Below are 23,277 nucleotides of genomic sequence, written 5' to 3'. Positions count from 1 at the left end.
TCTTCATTTCACTGAATGTGTTGGACTTACAGTATTTCTGTTTCTTTGGCTTTGGTTGTAGATTGATTTAGGCACTTGAATGATTCAGTGCAGTCCACAATAAAAAGCCAGAAAGTAAGAACCATAATGAAAACCATAAACAACTGTGACACTGACCATTTAGCTTTTTTTTTTTTATATGGATGCGTAACTTTTTAGATTGGTTTACTCGCTCGCATTTGAGCCTCAGAACAGGGGATCTACAGTAGGACAGCAAAAAAATAAATCTTGTTATATGCGTTGCAGTTTTAGTTGGATCTCTGAGCCGGTTCTTTATGAAAATCCTTCCCTCACTGGCTACTGTTTGAAAACGAATGAAAGAAACCCCTACAGATGACGTAACATCAGCATTGCTACAGTTTGATAGCAGAAAATCGTTCAGTGTTGTAAGACAAGCACAGTAAACACTGGGTTTTGTTGTCAATCCATGAGAATCAAAGAGTTCCAGCTTTACTCCTTTGCGTCAAAGTTTTGCAGTCACACAGGAACAAATCCATCATGTTGACGGACTTTCCTCAAGAGCGTGACTCTCACATTTTTCTTGACATATTTCACTTGCTCCAACTCAGGCATTTTGGAAAAGTGTAGAAAATCAGAACCCCTGCTACTAAAACATTACAGGGTCATAACACGTAACAGTTGAATGGTGTTTGTTTTGCCATATAGAGATTATACTGATGGCCTCTTATTTAAAACCAGAGAAGATTTTCTGTGAACAGACATGGATTTAGTCAGTCTCATTTGAATGTAAGCGTTTAGCCAAACACAAATCCACAGTCAGTCTTCCATTCATTGTAAATAGAGCAGCTCTAGGCTGTGCCTTTCTTTGACTTCACGGATTAGAGTCATGGTTCTCTTGTTTTAGCTGTGGGAGGGAGATAGTGACGCTCGCATATTAGCAGTACGGGTTGAACCGCCGTACGCCGCTGGAGGAGCGTGTGAGAACTCTCAAATTGAACCTTGTGCCATTTTAAGAAGTGTCATCGCACAGAATTATGCGACGCTTTCGACTAAAAGTAGAGCGAATGTAAGTGGTGTGTGCCACTCATAAACTTTCCATCTAATTAATTAGGTTTATCTCCGACTGGTCTCCCTCATCCCTCACGTTTAATTAGAAGCCACTTACGGGCAGCTTCAAGATCAATGTCGTTTCTAATGAAAATTTCTAATTATGCGTCGGAGTTTGAGGAAGCCTATAGGGCATAACATTACCAGAAGGGAAGTAGCGAGGACGGAGAACGTGGGAGAGTGAGAGACGGGGGAAGGAGATCCAGGCACTTACACTTCATGGATGGAAGGGAACAAGGCCGCGGGACTAAAAAAGTTAAAACGGAGTGAAGAGTGCGGTGACTAAGAGAGAGAAGGGTTATTTAGAAAAGGATACAAATAGGGATGATTAACTGGCAGACGCCGGAAAAAGAGTTGAAAGGTGAGAATGTGTAAATAATTCAAGCTCTGAGTTTTTTTCAATTATTCTCTTTGTCTTCACCTCTTTTCTGTTTCTGCCCTGTGTACCCCCAACTGTTTCTGTAATTGAACGGCTTTAAGGAGGTTGTCTATCACACACTCGGAGGCTGCAAATCATTAGCTGTACTTTGAGGGAATCTAATTTGACATTCTACCTGTTTGCCTCTATGTATTTGCATGACTGTGACTGTGTGTGTGTGTGTGTGTGTGTGTGTGTGTGTGTGTGTGTGTGTGTGTGTGTGTGTGTGTGTGAACAAGCCATTTCTAATTAATGTAGCGACGTTTGTGTGTGTGTTTGTGTGTGTGTGGGGTTTTGGGACAAGCATTAAAGTTGGCATGTGCAGCCATGTCAATTATGTGGAGTAGATTTTCACTTGGTTGCCCTTCCACATACAAATTTTAATTGCATTTAGGTGCCAGAAGGTGACACAGGGATTTGGTGTGATAAGAATGAAAACTATTTCCAGCTTGTTAGGTGTGTGTGTGTGTGTTTGTGTGTGAATCTTTAGGTACGTCTGCGCACACATTTCTTTGTGTGTCTGTGAGCGTTTTTTCGGTGCGCGGCGTTAGTCGTGCTGCTCGTCTAGGTTCTCCTCAGTGTGCTTAAGGTTGAGACTTTGCCCCAAGGCGTCTGTGTACACACTGGAATACAGAGGGAGACGGAAAAGACACAGTAGAAGAAGAAGGGCAGAGATGATGACAAATGCAGGGGGGATTCATTTAGAGTTGTGATGGAGGCGCCGTGGTCCAGATCCCGCTGACCTCTATCCTCACATAGCATCTGCCAGCATCACGAGCCTTCAACAAGCCCCCCAAAAAGAAAGCGTCCTGTTCTTTTTTCTCTCTCTTCTTCCTGCCACGTCCACCCTCTCACCACCTTCCCCACCCATCGCCTTCCCACCTCTTCAGCCTGCGAGCGCTCCAATCTGCCCAAGTCTGCAAAATGTGATGAGGCAGGCATGCAGGCGGAAACATGGGAGTGGAGTGTTGAGGGGGTTTGAGGGGGAGACGGCTGTTGCTAACGGGAGAAATTCTCCTAATTAAAAAAAAAAAAAAAACCTTCTTAGTAAGTGTTTCGGAGGGGTTCTTGCTGTGTGGCATGGGTACTGAGTAGATGGATGGGTGGACAGATTATGAGTCAGTGCTAGCTAGCGGGGAGAAAGTGTCAGAGAGCTCTAAGTCTGACTGACAGTATCTGTAGAGGTCGCGGGGACACAGGACAACATCAAGCATCTCACAAGGGATGCAGGGAACACAATGGCCTTTTCACATTCAATGCTCCTACTGAACACTTCACAGAAAGTGTGGGTTGTATAACGAAGGCAGCATTGCTCAGTCGGTGTGTGTGAATTTGGCCGGCGTCCTAGAGAGAGTCTTTGATAGACTCATTTAGGCCAACATTAGTAATGAGTCTGGCCCAGCTCTTGCTTGTAGTTGTTGTTTAGAATGCATTTTAAATGCTGGCTGTAATTCCAACATCTTGTTCAAGGCCTGCTCTCCTGGTAGAAGAAATACCCTCTGGTGAAGCTAGGAAAAAAAGGCTTTTTCTCACACGCGCACGTATATCGTATTTACCGCTTTGTGCTTGTTTACATCCATATGTGTGTGTTCGCATGCAGGCGTATACACGTGTGTGTGTGTGTGTGCCTCTTCCCATTTGAGACACAGTTCATCTGCTGTGTGCATTCAGTTTATTTATATTTATGGAAATCGAATGCCGTGCTTCTCCACAGGATGAGAGAACAGCATCTTTTTCCCCCGGAATTAGCATTTCTTTCCTTTTTAGCTGTTGATTTTACACAGTGTGAGTTCTGCCGCTTTAGGTGCTAATATCTGTTTGAATTACCGCAACATCGCTGCATTTTAATTTGATTCTGTTTGACTGTGTACACTTCAAATTTAAATTCATAACTGAGTGAAGTTTAGCTCATTGTATCTGTATCGCAAATGCGTAAGTTTGGGTCTTTGCATATAACCTGCGTGTTAGTCGTGTGTGTGTGTGTGTGTGTACATTAGCACAATTTATGTATTAGAGAGGGGGAGAGAGAGCCGTCTCATCTTGCATCTATTATGCATAGAGCTCTCAAACTCCCTCTGCTCTCTTTTTAAACTGTTCCAAGATTGTTTGGAAGTCAAATAGAGATGTGTAAACAGCGTGCATCTACCAGCTGGACTGACTTGTTGGCACCAGTTTTACTGACGATGCCAAGTTTGATCTGAGTTTATTTTTATTTTATTTAATGTTTCTCTTTTTCACCCTAAGCAGCTTATTAACTCGCATTATTAAAACTGTTGAAGGATGTCTAGCCTGCACTAGAAGGAGCTCTTTTGCTCCTCTTCGTCTCTTCAGTTTGACGGGCTTTGGTTTCATGACATCTGCTCTGTGCTGCAAAGTTATGATTTAAAAATACCAATAATGATTATACAAGAAAATGCCAAAAGTATACTGATACCATTTGGATAAGAACAGAGCATCCAACCAAAGGTTTGATGATGTTTCTTTCTGATGTTTCTTTGTTTGACTTTATCACAGAGCTGTTTAATGGGAATGATATCACAGCATTGTCATGAACCAATCCTGCACACTTTCTGTACTGGTGGTAGCATCATCTTGTTCACAGTACTACCCATCACCTGAAGCTACATGATAGACATGAATGAATGAACAAGGATCGTACAGTTGTTGCTAGGGGTGGGAATCACCAGAGGCCCGACGATCACTATACTTAAGTCACGATACGATCTTATTGCAATTTTAAGCATTTTTAGATATGCTGAGTATTGCGATAATAATGAGGGCTGTGAAAGTTAACAAGAAGTTAATGCAAATTCATTTAAACGCCTCTAATTTCTTAAATGCAATCGATCTTTCTGAGGTTGTAGCGGGCTCAGATTTAAAGCTAGAGAAGATACTGGTATCATATGAAACTAGAAAACAGAAAGAATCCATTTGTACCAACCATGTCATACTGGCTTGTCACTTGTCACCCACCCTCCCCTGGACCTCTGTCAATGAGCTTGTAGATAATTTCAATTCTAAAATGACAAATGTTATTGATACCATTGCACCCAAAACGGTAAGAAAAACTCTCCATGGAGAAATACCATGTTGGTAAGAAATGGAAAAAGAGAGTGTCGAAAAGCTGAACGCCCTTGAAGGTACATTTTTTAACAGATAAAAATGTGTGATTAATCGCGATTAACTATTTTAATCGATTGACAGCCCTAAATAAGTTATATGGCGATATATTGTGATTTATTACCTTTTTTTCCACAGCAAATTATACAGTTACTCTTTGAAAATGGCCATGCCAGTTTTTCCTCACCAAAATTTAGCATGACTTTGGAGCGTTGTTTAGCAAACATGACATGGTTGGTACCAATTGATTCCTTAGGTTTTCTAGTTTCATATGATGCCAGTATCTTCACTCTAGCTTTAAGACTGAGCCCGCTACAACCTCTGAAATACAGAATAGCGTCAGTCGGATTATAAAGAGGTTAATAGTTTATATAATAAAAGATCGATACTTGACGTCCGTGTATCGATACAATATTGCCACGCAAAATGTTGCGATACTATACTGTATCAATTTATTTCCCCCACCCCTAGTTGTTACCATGCATGCCATGCCATGCTCACTATAAATGTGTTTTAGTTTATGGTGGGCAGGAGAGCCCCCCTCTGAGCTAGTCTGCTGTTGTATCCCTGCAAGCAAAGAGTTTGAAGCATTGCGTGTTCTCAAATTGGTCATCGTACCCGACCACTGTTTTTGTGATTTTGACTCTTGTACTGTGGACAAGTGATTACTCATTGTGTTCTCGCAGCCCGAGCCACCTGGCGTCTTGTTCATTTAGCGAGATGCAGCCTCCTACATAACAAACGCTTTGATGAGGTGTCTTGTTCATGTCCATTCATTGTACACTTTTTTTAAGATTTGTGCTTTTGAAAAGCTTAGCAACAGCTTTTGTAATGCTCAGACTTGTTCTCCTGGCACACATAAACATGAAAAGTCTGTAAAATAACACCTGTTTATATCCTGTTAATGTGTGGATTTTTTTTTTTTTTGATCATCCAGCCTCAATATGATACAAAGATGATACCTAAACTGGGACATAATGGATTTTTTTTTCTTTTTATATATATATAGGAAAATAAGTTAAAAGAAAATGTGCCAGGCAGACGTGCTCAGTGAAAAATGACTGATTGTTTTAAGCCAAAGAGTAAAGGGGATGTGTCTTCATACAGCTACTAAGAAGAATTTTCAAGCTAAGAGGGCCATAATTATCTGGTGCATGAGTGGAATAGTCACATGTGCATTTGGCTGCATAATTTATAGTATATAAGTCACGTGGCCTCACGCATACAGCCTGACCTGAGAAGCTGTTTAATGTCTGTACACTGGTGGAGGCTTGAATTCTCCATGCAATTAATTTTTTTTTTTTTTCGCATTGACAAAGCAACTGAAAACGTCTTGGTAAAACAGTTTTACTCAAGTCTCCAGACTCCAAAAAAATGAATCAGATTTTGAAATTTTAATGAAACAAAGCGACGATAAGGAAGTCACAAGGACAGTTACAGTTATCTTCATGTTTTTAAGATCTGCCAGTACTACAAACAACCGCCAACACAATCAAAGGAGAAAGCTGCCAGTTAAACAGGGAAACTAGATGATCCATAACGCTGGTACACTGACTCTTCATATATCGTCTCTTCCTTCCTCCTGAGGCAGTTGTCCTGTATTCCGTCAATTAACCACATTTTTAGTGACTTGAATTATACATTTGAGGGCCAATGTTAATTAGCTGGTGAATCATACTGCCATTGTCTTTCTCCAAGCACTAGCGGGAGCAATTTCACTGTTGCAGTTACAGTCGCCAAAGTGATAAAGTTAATGCAATGTTCTCGAAATATGTCTAGTCAGGATTCGGTTAAAGGGATAGTTCTGGTGTTTTGAAGTGGGGTTGTATGAGGTACTTATCCAAAGGCAGTGTGTTACCTATAGTAGATGACAGTCGGAGAAGCAGACAGGAGTTACCGCACGGAAGCAAAGCAATGTACTGCTGTGGAAGAGGACGTATTTAGCCAATACGTAGAATGTATTTTAGCCACCTAAAAGAAAGGCCCATCTAAAAAAAAAATCAACATCCGTTTAAGAGTATGCTATATTTAGAATATTTTCACCGCTTTATCTTGTCGTCAGACAGCCTTATCCTTCTCCTTTCTGACGGGGAACTGAGCTGAAACTTATCTATGCTCTATTCAAAGCCACCAGACTCGATTGACAAAAACAGTATGGATACGTTTCACTTTCAATTCAGTTCCCCATCAGAAAATATTGTAAATATAGTGTACACGTAAACGGTTATCAATTTGTTTAGGTGAGCCTTTCTTTTAGGTGGCTAAAATATGTTTTGCTGCTGGTGTTAGACTGAAATCTGTGACTGCAGAGAGCCAGCAACCCCACTTCAAAACACACAAACTATCCCTTTTAAGATGGCATTTGACCAGGCAGTCAGCTTCACAATCTCCAACTGGGTTTCACTACATATAAGTGTAGAATAGAATATACTGCACAGATTGCAGCACAAACATTTTCTAGAATTAAATGATAGCGTTTAGGGTTCATCTGCTTTGGTAAATTTCTCCAATATGCCTCTTGATTTGCAGGTTAGATTTCTCCTCAGCACAATATTGTGTAAAGGAGGCAGCACCTGCAAATTAACTGCGGCCTCGTAGACATTTAAATTGATGTAATTTGGTAGTTTTTATTGATCTCGCCGCTCTATCCTCATAATTAGATTTCTTCCTCTCCCATTTTTGTTCTCTCTTCTTAGGCGGACTATTTCAGCTGCGTGGCGACGGTGGTGTTCATTCGTAAGGAGAATTGTCTGTACCAGGCCTGTCCGTCCGCAGACTGCAACAAGAAGGTCATCGACCAACAGAACGGACTGTACCGCTGCGAAAAGTGTAACAGAGAGTTCCCCAACTTCAAATACAGATTCATGCTCAGTGTAAGTGAATACAGTGCACATCATTAATGCTTGTTTGTCACACATGCAGTGCCGCTGACTTTGAGGAATATTGTAGCTTCTGTGATCACTCAAACGTACACACATGAATAATCTCTCGCCCCTCTCATCATCATCATCATCATCATCTGTCTGTCTGACTCTCAGGCCAACTTAGCAGACTACGGGGATAACCAGTGGGTGACATGCTTCCAGGAGACAGCTGAAGTCCTGTTGGGTCACAGCGCAGAAACACTGGGACAGCTCAGAGAAACAGTGAGACACACACAATTGCCTTTACAATTTTTCCAGGAGGTCTAACAGACTACTTCCTGTAAAGCACTGGGCCTGACTTTGTATTTACCTTGTTTTGTGTGTGTGTGTGTGTGTGTGTGTGTGTGCGTGCTCCTAAGGACGAGGCTGCGTTCGATGAAGTCTTTCAGAAAACCAACTTCACAACTCACATCTTTCGAAACCGAGTCAAGCTGGAGACGTACAACGTAAGTAGCTATAAACAGGAGCACAATAGAATGTGATACAATGCAATGCAATTTAGTTTCCCAGGAATAAAAGAGCAGAATGTAATAACGTACAATGGTGCTCATCATTGTCCTGCAAGCTGAGAGACATTTTTTCAATGATCTCTGCCTTGCAGGAATACTCGACTCTGATTGGGTACAGCATGTCCGTCAGGAACAGCTGTCTTATCGCTGTTCTGAACAAATACACCAGCAGTCTGCTAATAATGGTTCTGGAAAAATAGGCCAGGGGATGCAAACAAGTGGCATTGTTGCAAAAACAGTAAATGGTCTCATTTAGGGTCAATTTCACAATCAAATCAAAAAGTTGGACCAGCTACAGTATATAGACCTAAGCTCTCTGTGTGCGTGTGTGCGTGTGTGCGTGCGTGCGTGCGTGCGTGCGTGCGTGCGTGCGTGCGTGCGTGCGTGCGTTAAAGCAGCTTCTTTAATATGACAGTTGCCACATTTCAGTTATGCCATTATAATTAAAAATTACAGCACATAAATGTCTTATTGATACAAATAATTTCAAATAAGGGCTGTCAATCGATTAAAATATTTAATCGCAAATTAATCACACATTTTTATCTGTTCAGATTCTACCTTAAAGGGAGATTTGTCAAGTATTTAATACTCTTGTCAACTTGGAAGTGGGCAAATATGCTTGCTTTATGCAAATGTATGTATATATTTATTATTGGAAATCAATTAACAACACAAAACTGCATGTGATTATCATAAAGTGGGCATGTCTGTTAAAGGGGAGACTCGTGGGTACCCATAGAACCCATTTTCATTCACATATCTTGAGGTCGAGGGACCCCTTTGAAAATGGTCATGCCAGTTTTTTCTCGCCAAAATTTAGTTGAGGTTTGGAGCGTTATTTAACCTCCTTCATGACAAACTAGTATGACATGGTTGGTACCAATGGCTTCTAGTTTCATACTAAATGAATGTTTTGTTTATTTCTGTGGAAGATATCTGACGTTTGGTTCCCACTTCTAACAAGGTGTGACATCTAGTGGCTGAATGTTATCAATAGCACCTTTTAATGTATGTCAACTGCACAAGATTCTGTTTTTGGCAAATAAAAAAGTCTTCCAGTGACGAATAAAGGAAGATGGCTACAACATGATGAGAAGGCAAAGCTTGCAGTGTTTGCAGATTTAGTATTTTGAATGGCACAAAGTATTTACTGATGTGCAGCAACCTTTAGGATGAGCTAGTTGCAGGCAGAGGTGGAAGGGATTCTTTCCAAATAGTGAAGGAGTTGATCAAATCTTCACAATGAACACTCAAAGAAGAACTGAACATTCACTGTTTTATGGTGTTGGAGCATGATCCATTGAGGTGCGTCGTTTTAATTAATGGGCTGCCTGCCATCCGTGAATTTGTAACAAGCAGACTCGTCATCAGTTATTATCGTCGGCTGAACTGCGGTCTCACGCATGTATAGCCACAAAACAAGATGCGCAGTATAATCACAACGCACTGTCAGTCACACAACATGAATCCAAAATCATTTCAATTAGTATCACAGTGACAAGGGAGTTGTTATGTAGCCAGTGCACTAGCAGAAAACAAATACAGCTGTGGATTCATTTCTCTTAATTAGGCACTAATTAGCATTTAGCTATTGTCTGTCTTAGCCTAATTAGCTCAATTATTCAGAGGCTAATTTGCTACTGGGGGCACATACCGAGAGTCTGAGTGGAATGATTGAGATGTAGAATGAGCTCTGAACGGTCTGTGTCCTGACCTCAAGAAATCCTACGAGGAACGCTACGCAAAGTTCATAAACCGTTCCTCATAGTCTGGAAAATAATGTGAAACCTTTGCGATGAGGAGTTAAACTTTGGAAAGTATTATCATTAAGTCTTTATACACACAAAGGCACATTTTCTGTACGGTGATATTTGTTGCAGTGAGGAGGAATCTTCACTCATGACATGAAATACTCTTGACTGTCTGTTTACAGTAAATGTCAGCAAACCACTGATACTTACCATTGAAAAAGAAAAAGCTCAAAGCCACACTAGCAGACGCTGGAGGCTGCAAAAAGAAGTGTTGGTCAGAACAAACAAAACATATTGATGATTTTGATTTTATTACAAGTTATTTACTACTTATTACACTGCTCTGTTGAATACTCGATTATGTTTGGTCAATAACGGCGTTCTATGGTCTGTTATTTCTTTATAGCAGACCGTTGCTATGTATAACAGGCCGTTGCTATAGACGCAGTTCTGATCTCGGACTCTGGAGGACCGTTTTTGCGTCAGATTATTGATTTCTTAGTAGAAGTAGCCGTGTAATAAGCGGGATAATGTACAACTAGCGGGTCATTCATGTGAAATAAACCCCTTCATGCAAGACCTGCATAGCTCCGTCGAAGTTTATTCCACAACAATGACCCGCTCACTGTACATTATCCCTTACATAAAAACATCACATTACAATGATGTTAAAAAAATTAGTAATTATTGTTAATCATTAAAGTATTTTGGTAATAAATTGTGGGTGGATGTGACGTCTGACATAGCATGAACTAGTAACGTTAGCTAAACGCAGTTGGATTCAGACTCCTCAGTCGTGGATTAAAGCAGAATAAGTTGAGTTTTGAAATTGCTACAAAGTCTGAAAAAACAACCCGGTCTCACTTCCAACTTGTCAAATACCACCGATTTGGCCACGCCCCTCAGCAACGGAAACAGACACAAGGAGGCTCCCTTTAGCAACAGTATGTGACAAACCAGCTTTCAACTAACTCCAATGTTAACCGACCTGCGGTATTATTCGACGGTTGGAGCAAGTGTGTACTATTTATAGCGTGAGAGTGCACTAAGGGCGGGAGTGAGGTGTGGTGGTGGGTCAAACTAACACAAGACTTTCAACCGGGAGACCGCTGTTCGTGTCCCATGTGAAACTAAACATAACCTTGAGTTAGTATAGTCGCATGACTGGTTGGTATCGTCAGTCCTGTAGTGACGTGAGTCGCTAATCGGTGAAGTTAACGTCAACCATGACCAGCCAAGGAGCACGGACCAAACAGCGCTATTTGACGTGTTTAGAGTGAGAATGTGTTGCAAAAACAGCCGAGAGGCAAGTGTTAATGCTGCCCAGGACAGTTCGGAGTCAGACGTACCTTTCAACGCTGAAGAAGAGTCGTGTGTCTGCAGTTGAGCCGCCGAGCGGCGCCGCTTATAGCAAGAAAATGAAAAGACGTTACCAGGCTACATCAGTATGGGATTTACCGTCACAGACCAGAGGAACAGTAAAAGTTGTATATAGGCGAGATGACTCTTTCATTGTTATATTGTTGGTATCTGCAGTGGGAAGAGGTACTTGGGAAATTTGGTTTGGTACATGGTGTGAAAAGTTTGGGAACTTTGTCATGATGCACAATAAGCACTTGTCATTAAAGTCTGTATTTTACAGTGCATGCCAGTATTTGAGGCAGAGAGAGCGAGACAGTTGCATTACAGAAGTAGTTTAGTATTAGTTTAGCAAAGTTTAACTCCAGCCCAGCTAAATCTACAGCTATAACCGTGAAAAATCTATGATGTGTTGTAGTTGTCTAATTAAATTAACAGTGATAAATAGAAATGCAACAGTTTATGTGGAAAAACCTCAGCTGTTATTCACACATCAACGGTGAGGAGCAGAAGTGTGCGAAACAGGTGTTGATGACTTATTTAGGAATTGATGTCAAGACCAACACAATTACACATACAGTTGCAAAGTCACATCTGTTATTTCCCTGCACCTTTTCATGAAGTGGCATGTTTTTTGTAGTGTTATAGAAAAAGGGGCAAGAGTTGATCAACAGGAACAATGTCAAATAGATTGATAATTCTCAGTATGCCACCAAGTAGAGATAATGAGGTCTGATCAGATACATATTCTACACAGGACTTATCAATGGATTCACATTTCATTTTCAGTGGGTGTTAGTCAAAGTTTACTGTTTTTGTTTCAAAGCTTCTGATTCAAAAAGACGAGCAGAGAACAGAATGTCTGTGATTCACTTGTTCAGTGCGTCTGTCTACCTCGGCCTCAGTTCTTTCCCACAGACTTCTGAGTGCAACACAAGACAGAAAAGATCAGACATCTACCCCAGTGTTTTTTCATAAAAATAGAACAATGTAATGAAACGTCAGAGCTTAACAAGATTAATGAAGTTACAAAATTTGTGCTTTGTCATTTTTCACAAGGACACAGCGAACCTGCTCAGGATCATATTTTAAAGTTTGCTGCTTGTTCTCTTAGCATATAAACTCAAGTTTGAATTATTTTGGTGCAGAGCAGAGATGATATCCTACCAACTTTTACACTTAACAAGCACAGCGCGCTCAAGTTTTTCTGCAATCAAGTATAAATATTAAACCGCGCAAGCTGAATGATACACAGTTGGTGATTTCTTTGCTGCTTCTCCTGATTTTCAGACTTAATTTAGCATTCTTTATCTGGAGGTGTTGGACTACACTTTCTGACATTGTTATTGTAATCAATATTTTCATATAAATGGTTTCCCTCTCTATTATTGATGACTCAAGAGATGAGACTTTATTCATCGCCAAAAGGGAAATTCATGTTAAAAGACACAGTTTAAAGAAGCTATAAACTAGGTCTGTCAAAGTTAATGCAAATTTGTTTTAACGCCACTAATTTCTTTAACTTTAACTGCAAGTTGCGTTCATGTGTTAAAGTGAAGATACTGGCATCATACGAAACTATAAAACCTAAGGAATCCAACCATACCAACCATGTCATACTAGCTCATGAAGTAGGCTAAATAACGCTCCAAAGTTACACTAAATTTTGGTGAAGAAAAACTGTCATGGCCATTTTCAATGGGGTCTCTTGACCTCTGACCTCAAGATGTGAATGAAAATGGGTTCTATGGGTACCCACAAGTCTCCCTTTTACAGACATGCCCACTTTAAGATAATCACATGCAGTTTGGGGCAAGTCATAGTCAAGTCAGCACACTGACAGCTGTTGTTGCCTGTTGGGCTTCAGTTTGCCATGTTATGATTTGAGCATATTTTTTTATACTAAATGCAGTACCTGTGAGGGTTTCTGGACAATATTTGTCATTGTTTTGTGTAGTTAATTGATTTTCACTAATAAAAATATACATACATTTGCATAAAGCAAGCATATTTGCCAACTCCCATGTTGATAAGAGTATTAAATACTTGACCAACTTCCCTTTAAGGTACATTTTGAACAGATAAAAAATGTGCGATTAATAACGATTAACTATTGATCTCTGGTAAACACAAGTGTTGGTCGACTAAGCATGTCTTTGGTTGGGGACAGCCCTAGGTGAGATGCAATAATTGTTTAAATATGGGGATAACGGCACACATCTTCAGACAGTCTCCTGGAATACTTTCATAGTGTTGCACTCTGTTGTTCACAAGAAAAAAGACAGAAATAGTATAGAATCAAAATAGAGAAGTTCAAGTTCCCTGCCTACTTTTCTCAACTCTGCACACCTGTCCAACCCCGCGTGAAGTGGACTTGATTGTCATATTGTCGGTTTTGGAAAGTTACAGAAATTGTCGGAAGCAGCCACCCCACAATTCAGGCGTCAGAAAGGTGAACAGCGAGAGGATTTCAGACGCTGTTCAAACATCCAACAAGCACTTCTGTTGAAGCACACTGGCCCTTTATCGGTATTGTAGTCCGTATGAGTCCAGAGCTTTGGAGGTTGGAAAGTTTTCACGTTTGATGTTAAGCAGAGGGCTCTTTCTTTGAATTCCACAAAGGAAGTGATTGCTGTGTGTGTTAAGGCAGCAACAGCACCATTGTTCTGTTTAGAAAGAATAGGATAGATAGTGACTGTGGCCACATCAAGTGATCCCTAAAAGCACACGACACAATCATCACATCAGTGACTGCTAATTACCAGTAATGTTGCCAGACAAAGAGAAATGTCACATTTCCCACTTTGATAGTTTATGATGTCAGTAAGATGCATAGACTGTATATAAGAAGTGAACATAGTCACCGTGACGTCACTCATTGGTTTGTGGACTGCCATTTTGAAGCCTCGAGTTCGGCATTTTGGTTTTTGGCCGTTGCCATCTTGATATTTCCAACCAGAAGTGACACGAGAGGGTGGAGCTAAGTACAACCGAACGCTGAATAAGACATTTTCGGATACCAAAAAGGTTTATAATTAACTTTCATGAACTGAAAACACACTGTGAAAGGGTTAAAGTTTTAAGACGAAAACAGACAACTTCCAGACCGGACAACGCCGTTGTAGCGTCCTGTCAATCACAAGGTAGCCACGCCCTAAAGCATACCCTGCTTTATGGTCTATTTGACTCTAAATGGGACCATAATTTACTAAATGAACATCATGCTGTATTGAAGAAGACTTGAAACTAGTGATTGAGACCATAAACTCATGTTTACAATGTTTACTGAGGTAATAAATCATGTCGCATATGCTTCACTTCTGAGACTCCAGAGTTGCCCACTGTTAAGATGACAGCTGCTTAAGTTATACCTAAAACTTATAAATGTACAAATAATCTTAGGAGGATGTAGATTGAAGTCTAAACCAACTTGTAAAAAAATTCAATATAGTATTTAAATAAAATTCCAGTTTAGTTTAATATAGGATCCCTATTAGCTGTGCCTTAGAATTCGGGAAAGTGTATCTGATTTCCAACTAATTACGAGGTTGCAATCTACTGAGTCCCAGTCTTGGTGAGTCTTTGAGTCTATTCCTGGTTGTTTGTCTTGAATCTGTGATTCTAAATACATATTAGTAATGTATGTAGAGGTATAAGCAGATGTTTGTGTGTGTGTGGACCTGTTGTCCGCAGGAGGGCCTGAAACGTGTGTGTGCATATATCTGTGCTTGTATAGGAGTGCATCTGTCTGTCTGAAGTGAATGAATTGATTTTGTCTCAATGAATACATTCGTGTCAGAGGGGACCGGCTTTTTGCTGCCTTATGTTAACAGACAGGCCATTGAGAGCCACACACACACACACTCAACACACTCGCGTCACATCATCAACATACCACATTGTTGGTAATCCTTCGTCATCATCAGATTCAGCTCTTTTCGCCGTCCTTGTGCATGTGAAAAAGGGTTGAGAGGATTCTTATATGGCTGAAGGTGAACACCTCCTGTGTAGATGATGCACGGAAATGCCTCTTAGAAGCTGCCATCCAAAGCCTTATGAATATGATAATCGGTTCCGTTACTTCCTTCTTTAACTCGTATCTGACAATGAGCACTTATGTGGGTGGGTGAACAAATTAACAAAGACACTCAACAATACAGTATCCCCTTCAGTATAACATTGATGAAGCTCATTGTGTTTGGTTTCTATTGAGACAGGAATGTTAATTCAGCTTGACAGAAGGTAGTTTGTGGTGCTGTTAAGAAAATGGGGCTGCTGTATTGTAATCAGTGCTGTTTCTGTATTTTATCGACCATTTGTGAAGTCACATTTAGCGATGTGAAAAAAAAAAAAAAAAAAAGAAGATTTACCTTTAAAATATACAGGCCGTAATAATAGACTGTATAGAAGTGGACGTAGTCACTGTGACGTCACCCATTGGTTAATGGACTGTTGTTTTGAAGCCTCGAGTTCAGCATTTTGGCTGTCGCCATCTTGGTTTTTAGCCATCGCCATCTTGGTTTTAACCCGTCACCATCTTGGTTATGGCTAAATACCATTCAAGGTCAATGCCTAACTTTAACAATCTTGCGAGAGTTTCCCCAGTTTGCTGGTTCCCTTCTAGACACTACCTTGGTTTTTGGCCGTCGCCATTTTGCTTTTTGGCCCTCACCATCTTGGGTTTTTACAACCAGAAGTAACAACGAGAGGGTGGAGCTAAGTGCAACCGAACGCTGAATAAGACATTTTTAGGCGACCAAAAAGGATTATAATTAAGTTTCATGTACTGAAATCACACTGTGAAAGGGTTAAAGGTGTAAGACGAAAACACGGACAACTCCCGGACCGGACAACACCGCAATAGCGACCTGTCAATCACAAGGTAGCCACGCCCTAAAGCATCCCCTGCTTTATGGTCTATTTGACTCTAAATGGAACCATGATTTACTAAATGAACATCATGCTGTATTGAAGAAGACTTGAAACTAGTGATTGAGACCATAAACTCATGTTTACAATGTTTACTGAGGTAATAAATCAAGTGAGAAGTAGAGTCATTTTCTCATAGACTTCTATACAATCAGATTTATTTTTGCAACCAGAGGAGTCGCCCCCTGCTGGCTGTTAGAAAGAATGCAAGTTTAAGGCACTTCAGCATTGGCTTCGCTTCTCAGAAAGGAATTCTCATTCACATTGGTTTACAGTTTAATTTTCCACATTTCTCTGCAGAAATCATAAGTTTTATATCATTTTATTGTTCACTACAGTACCTCATTAATTCTGTGTGAGGTAGTAAGAGTTGTGTGTTGGCTTTTCTTCGGTATCCTGTGTGTGTCTACGTGTCTTGTCAGTGTGCCAGCATCCAGAAGTTGTGTTGTTATAATTCTTCAGGGAAGAACCCCCACCGTCTGAAATTGAGTCAGCAAATAGGGGTTGAATGTTGGGCCACTGAATAATTGTTTTCTCCAGATGTGATTGGAATATCAGTCCGCGCACGTTAAATTAACGAGCCGTCTTTCTCACAGTACCCTGTCCTTTGAAAGACCATTATTTTTAAATAAGTTGTCACCTTTTGTCAAGTGGAACCTTTGTCTCGACGGCCCCCCGTATTGTTTAATTTTCCTGCTATCTTCATGCAGATGCAAATTGAAAATACTAATAGAGGTGTTGAACCACATACGAGATAATGGGCAAATGTGAAATCCTTGATGCTGGTTATGCTGGCTGAATTGCTAATTGATTAATGATTTGTCTCGGGATTAATCCTTCTCATAGTGAGATTATAATGGAAATGAGCTTTTGGCTTCATGTCTTCATGAGAAACCACTCCATTATTTGATATAGAATGTGAAGTATACCTCACTGATGGTGGCTGTCACTACAAATTGTTGAGACTGAATGACACTCTATCGTGTGGCATTATATTTGCGCTCTCCTTAAACAATAATGTGTAATGAATTAAATTAGAACATGCTTTTATTATTTGTTTGTCTTTGTAATTAGAGATAAACACAATCTGAACGCCCTGCTTGTTGATATCCTCTAACACACTGGTCCCCCACAAACTCCATGAGGTATCTGTAGTCTACAGCAGTGGTTCCTAAAGTGGGTGCCTTGAGGACGAGCGAAGGGTGCTGCGAGATTTCTTCATTTCATTGTTTTCTTTATTCTGCATATCTAATAAAGTTTCACCACATACAAGCAAAAGCAACGCTTCCATTAACTACATTTTGTTATTACACGGCTGTGTTGAATAATCGATTCTGATTGGTCAATCACGGCGTTCTGCGGTCTGTAATTTCTCTGCTATGTATAGCAGACCTGATGTCGGACTCTGGCGGACCGTTTTTGTGTCAAAATATTGATTTCTTCAGTAAGTAGACATGTAATTAGCGGAATAATGTACAGCTAGCGGGTCATTGTTGTGAAATAAACCCCTTCAGGGTGATGAGAGACCCCTCTGCTTTGCGTCGCGTCGCCCTGTCGGGGATTCTTTCACAACAATGACATGCTCGCTGTACATTATCCCTTACTTATATTCTCTTATATTCTCTCTTCTCCCTGTCTTATATTCTTTACTGTTCTTGACTTAACACCCACAGATGTCACTGTTAACAAGCAATTTCAGATTCTTACATCTAACCCCTTTAATCGAATGATTGTCCATGATTAATCACCATTAATCACACATTTTTATCTGTTCAAACGCATCTTGTGATTTTAACTTGGGCAGTCAATCGATTAAAATCACACATTTGTATTTGTTCAAAATGTACCTTAAAGGGAGATTTGTCAAGTATTTAATACTCTTATCAACATGGGAGTGGGTAAATATGCTTGCTTTATGTAAATGTATGTATATATTTATTATTGGAAATCAATTAACAACACAAAACAATGATAAATATTGTCCAGAAACCCTCACAGGTACTGCATTTAGCATAAAAAATATGCTCAAATCATAACATGGCAAACTGCAGCCCAACAGGCAACAACAGATGTCAGTGTGCTGACTTGACTATGACTTGCCCCAAACTGCATGTAATTATCATAAAGTGGGCATGTCTGTAAAAGGGAGAATCGTGGGTACCCATAGAACCCATTTTCATTTACATATCTTGAGGTCAGAAGTCAAGGGACCCCTTTGAAAATGGCCGTGCCAGTTTTTTCTCGCCAAAATGTAGCGTTAATGCGTTATTATCGGGTTAACTTTGACAGCCTTCATTTTAATCTTAAACTTGGGGGAAGGTATCAAGTATTTTCAGGTCAAAAGGCTCAAGTCCAAGTGGAAGAAAGTCACATCAGTTGGCACCGAACACCAGCCAACACCAGAGAGACTGTCAATACTCCACCAGAAGCAACTTCCACCATGAGGCGACAGAGTTGGGCTGTTTAAACCCATTCCCCTTTTAGACACTGCTGGTTTCATTACATTCTCTTATAACATTTATTTCCTTGAATGATGTTGATCATAGAGGCTTGAGATGTCTCTTCATCAAATGTTAACTCAAGGTTTTCCTTCCCTCCTTAGGACGAGAGTCGAGTGAAGGTAACAGTAATGGAGGTCCTGCCAATAGACCACAGGGAATACAGCAGGAGGCTTCTCAGTAACATCCGCAAATTGGCCGTCTGAACTCCGTCCCAGTCATCCGAACGGCTGCCGGGTGATTAAACACGTCTTCCACTGGTCTCTGACTGGTCTCCGACTGGTGTCGGCCTGCGAGATAACAGCATATCTGACTGAGGCAGCAGAGGGCCGACCGGTGATTCATCTGGCTAAATGGCAACCAAACAACAGACTGATATTTAGTTGATCACTTCCTTCAACAGGGCCATTTGTGAAACACTGGAAATATGATGGAAATTGCTTTTACATTTTAATTTAACAACATTTTAACAAAGAGTTTTGACTATTTTATTACACATAACTGTGTTTGAGGTGTTTTTTATTGTGTATCATGTATCATACATGCTTAGATCACAGCACCCTCTCTCTTTCTTTTATATACAAATGAGTCATCTCTTTGGTTTTCAAATGTGTGATGCTCAGTGTTAGTTGAGTAAGATGTAGATGAGTCAGATTTTAATGTTCATTGTTTGGTTTTAAAGATGAAAGCATGGCCAAAGTGTGTGGGTGTTTCACGTGTTGGCATTTGTTTTAACTGTTTTACTCACAGTGTCTGCTACTTGTTAAAATTATTCTTTGAGTTTAAAAAAAAAAAGCGATGTTTGGTTTGCTTCAACACTTCTTGCAAATGTCAAAAAAAGAAGCGAGTGATTAAAAAATGTCATAATAAAATCATCGTCTTTATCACTGTTACACCATCACTCACTCTTGAGAAGCATCAAATTTACTTTCCTCTAATCCTCCTTACCCACACATCGCATCTTTTGTGTTTAACCTGTAGAAATAGAAAATGAGACATTATGGTTTACAAGCAGGCAGGCATACAATCTGGAGGGATTTACTGACCACCCAGCATCTAAATTAGTTTAGCCTCGGTAACTGGCAGCAAAGAACACACATTTGATTGACCGTAATGCGTTCATGCCCAACAGCCTACAAACTAAAAGTAGGATTGTTTCAACGCTGCACTATGTGTGCTGTCACTGCTGCTAGCTACAGTAGCTCAGTAGGAAGCTCATCATCTCATAATGGACAGTGTTGATTTTTAGCAAAGAAAGTAAGATTCATTGTGTTTTTGTTATCTTAAAACAAGCCCTTCATATACATAGGGAGCAGGTCCGCGATATTATTTTTTTTGACGTGTGTTCCGCCTAGTCCCTACTGCGCTGTGATTGGCTAGTACGCATTGCCTCAACGCACCTTATGATCGGATGTTTTTCTCTTGCTGTCAGAGTAGCGAGGCGAAACTTTGCTCCTGGCCGGAGGAGTAGCCTACTGCCGGGCGCAGAGCTCTCAACCTCCCGCCGGAGCGGGTTGAAGGTGGCAGCGAGGCCGGATCTGGGTCTGTTGCTGCCCGACGACCTATCCTAACCTTAACCATTCAAAGTCAATTCCTAACCTTAACTATTCAAGGTCAATGCCTAACCAATGGGAGGTGGAGAGCTCTGCGCCCGGCAGTAGCGGCTACCTCCTCCAGCCAGGAGCAGGGCTTCGCCTCGCTGTTCCAACAGCAAGAGAAGAACATCCAATCACAAGGGCATGTTGAGGTAATGAGTACTAGCCAATCACAGCACAGTAGGGCGGAACTATAAGCGAAACATTCTTGTAAAAACAAAAATAACTCAGCATGTCCTCTTCACAGAGTCCGCCATGTTGCTCCACCATGTTTCTACAGTAGCCCAGAACGGACAAACCAAACACTGGCTCTAGAGAGAGAGCCTTTCACGTTTTTACATTACATGATGGCCACCGTAGTTCTCCAACACGCTTGTGAAACTGCGGTAACGTGAGCTGCAGAGTGTCAAACCGTGGTACATGTTATTATGGTAAGGATGGCCACTGAGCCAGCACGGTTTTGCATGTGGCGGCTCACGTTACCGCAGTCTTGGAAAGGGAGGAGTGAGCGGAGGGGTACTCAGTTAGTTGTAATCTGCAACCACACCACTAGATGCTGCCAAATCCTACACACTGTACCTTTCAGAATGTTTCATTTTTTTAATCCATCCATTTTCTGCCCCTTATCCTGATCCAGGTTGGGTTACTTTAATTTCATCATGAGGAAGTATTGTTATGTACAGCTGGGAAGTACTGTAATAATATAATAAATAACTCTAGGCCATATTGAGTTTAACTTGGTGAAGCCTGCAGAAACCCTGTTTAAATATCACACACATTTCACTGCTGAATCAGGTGTTTCTGCTCTTAGATGCACCATGCATAGCTGTGTTTCACACTGAAGTGGAAATCACTTTCAAATTAAATGCATCCAACATTTCAAACTATGTTATGTTCACTGTGAGGAGCTATACGTTCAGACACTGGAAAGCAAGGACAGAGCTTCAGTGATGTGCCTCTCTTAAGGTGTGGCTGAAGGGCATGGCACTGATTTATGTTGGCAGCAAGCCGCTCACTCTGAGCGCCATCAGTACCATCTCCTGCCTGCTGCCTGCCACGCTGGGTGTGGAGGTTCGGGAGATTAAACACGTACACACTGATCTTTTCATCCCAGTGTCACCTTTCCATTAACTTTCTCTATTATCTCTGTCTTCCTGTTTTCTTTTGTTCAGCGTTCTCAGGCTGAAGTCTCTAATCAGCTCGTTTTAATGACAACACAATCCGAATGAATGCGTTCATAGGGGCCTAACAGCATGAAAAGTTGCTTTTGATTTGGAACGGAAATAGTCGCACACAAAATTCGACCCACAAACAGTTCACGTGACACCACCTTTGACGTTTCCCTTTACTCTGAAACCTTTCCAGCACATTTTCAAATTTTCCGGCATAAGCAGATGCAGCGAGTGTAACTGTGTTGTGCTCAGCAAATCTAAAAAAGGAGTCCGTGAGATCAGAAAGTAATTTCCAACTTAAAGCCTTGCTGGTGATTGAGACTTTAGATGGAGACACGTCAGTCTGCAGCCCCCGAGGCATTATGGGACAGAGGAGGACACAGTGGAGAGATTAAGAGAAATACATTTTTTGTATTACCCTTAGAGGACTTTATCTGAATGTGACGTGCTGAGCGGTAGTGGACTGAATTGCTGGTAAGTTTGTCATATCTTCTTTCTGGGAATGTGGGACCTTCAGTCTGGTGAGTGTGCAGTTTGTCTCTATCTGCAGGATGTGCGCGAGGCTACAACGACAGCGAATGGAAATGAGCTGCTGTTATCATTGAGGTCGTAGCCCTGATCACAGTCTATATGACCGCAGTCTTATCTTAAAACACACCGTAGTTCAGTGTGTGTGTGAGACACTTTGCCGGAGACCACCATTCCTCAGTGCCAACATAGTGTAGCACCACGACCTGGAACCATCAGTTTACAAACATTTACACCGCAGACACTGGCCTTCGACACACATATTGAAGGTGTAACACCGGAATGAACTCTTTCAACGAGGCATTAACATCTGGTTATAAAAGATGCCTACACCTAAAGGCCCCACACAGATGTTTTCAATCACTCTGGCTGATCAGACCCCTGGTGGACGTTGGATGGATCTATCCTGGGAATAACATGGAGTGCGTTCCAACACCCATACTGCCATACTATTTAGTATGCCAGAAAAAGATTCAGTATGTCCCAATAGTAGATTAGTAAATAGTAAATAGTATGAGTATCATGATGCCCTACCACATCCAGTTGCATTTTGCAGTATAGCCAGCATGCTTTTCTGCCTATTCTGACTCACAATCCTCTCTGCAGCGGATATATGAGCAAGAGGGTCAAAGTTCAAGGCTCATTTGAGATGAGCCAGGCCTGCGCAGAATCGATCATCGGCGATCGGATCGGTGAGATTTGTGTCCGACTTGATCCCGAATTGCTCTGACGTCACGCACACGTGGGCAACGACAACGTCACGAGATCGAAGCGGCCACCGTCTTTTGAACCAGGTGCCGCAGTTGCTCTCCAAAGACCCCAGGGCATGATGGGAAACGCCTGGCTGTCACCTGATCAAAGAGCTGATTGGCTCTTAGTTTTGACAACAAGGTGTTTGTAGAAAGTCTGTACTTTCTGTGTAACTGTGTAAATATTCAACACTAGATTGTAGAATATTAGTCTCATGTTGTACAATAAAGGTTTCATCTGTTAACAAACATATCTGGTGTGGTTTATAATAATAATAATACTAATAATAATGAAGGTTATTTATGTAGCATTTCTCAAAACAAGTGCTCATTACAAAGTGCTTTACAAGGCGGACATACAATTAATAAAGGATATAATCCATTGCCAGATACATGCACATTTCCACGTATATTTACAAAAAAATATAAGGGCAGCTGAAGTATGTACTAAAAGTAAAGAGAAAAAGTACTGCATTCAAAACCTTACCTGCTCCCCCAACCAACCATTCCAATGGACATAGCTTTTCTAGGATGTCTAGATCTATGATTTATGTCATCTGTCTCCACCCAAATGCTCAGATTTATTTGATTGGATGTCTATAAGCCAATCACAGC

At 40.9% G+C, this 23,277-nt stretch overlaps 1 protein-coding gene across 1 annotated transcript in view; it reads left to right on the top strand.

Moving 5' to 3' along the window:
• The window catches only part of LOC141752454 (replication protein A 70 kDa DNA-binding subunit-like), a 48,707-nt gene extending 29,217 nt beyond the window's left edge, over nucleotides 1-19,490 (top strand). The window contains exons 14-17 of the mRNA XM_074610440.1: nucleotides 7,342-7,518; nucleotides 7,684-7,791; nucleotides 7,929-8,015; nucleotides 18,723-19,490. Of these exons, the coding sequence (XP_074466541.1) occupies nucleotides 7,342-7,518; nucleotides 7,684-7,791; nucleotides 7,929-8,015; nucleotides 18,723-18,824 (474 nt within the window). The 3' untranslated portion in view covers nucleotides 18,825-19,490. The remainder of the gene's footprint in view (nucleotides 1-7,341; nucleotides 7,519-7,683; nucleotides 7,792-7,928; nucleotides 8,016-18,722) is intronic.
• The last annotated feature ends 3,787 nt before the right edge of the window (nucleotides 19,491-23,277 follow it).

This window comes from Sebastes fasciatus, chromosome 16, assembly GCF_043250625.1.
Source record: "Sebastes fasciatus isolate fSebFas1 chromosome 16, fSebFas1.pri, whole genome shotgun sequence".
Taxonomy (NCBI): Eukaryota; Metazoa; Chordata; class Actinopteri; order Perciformes; family Sebastidae; genus Sebastes; species Sebastes fasciatus.
Note: the sequence above shows the minus strand (reverse complement) of the source record. Positions and strands in the feature narration are given on the sequence as shown.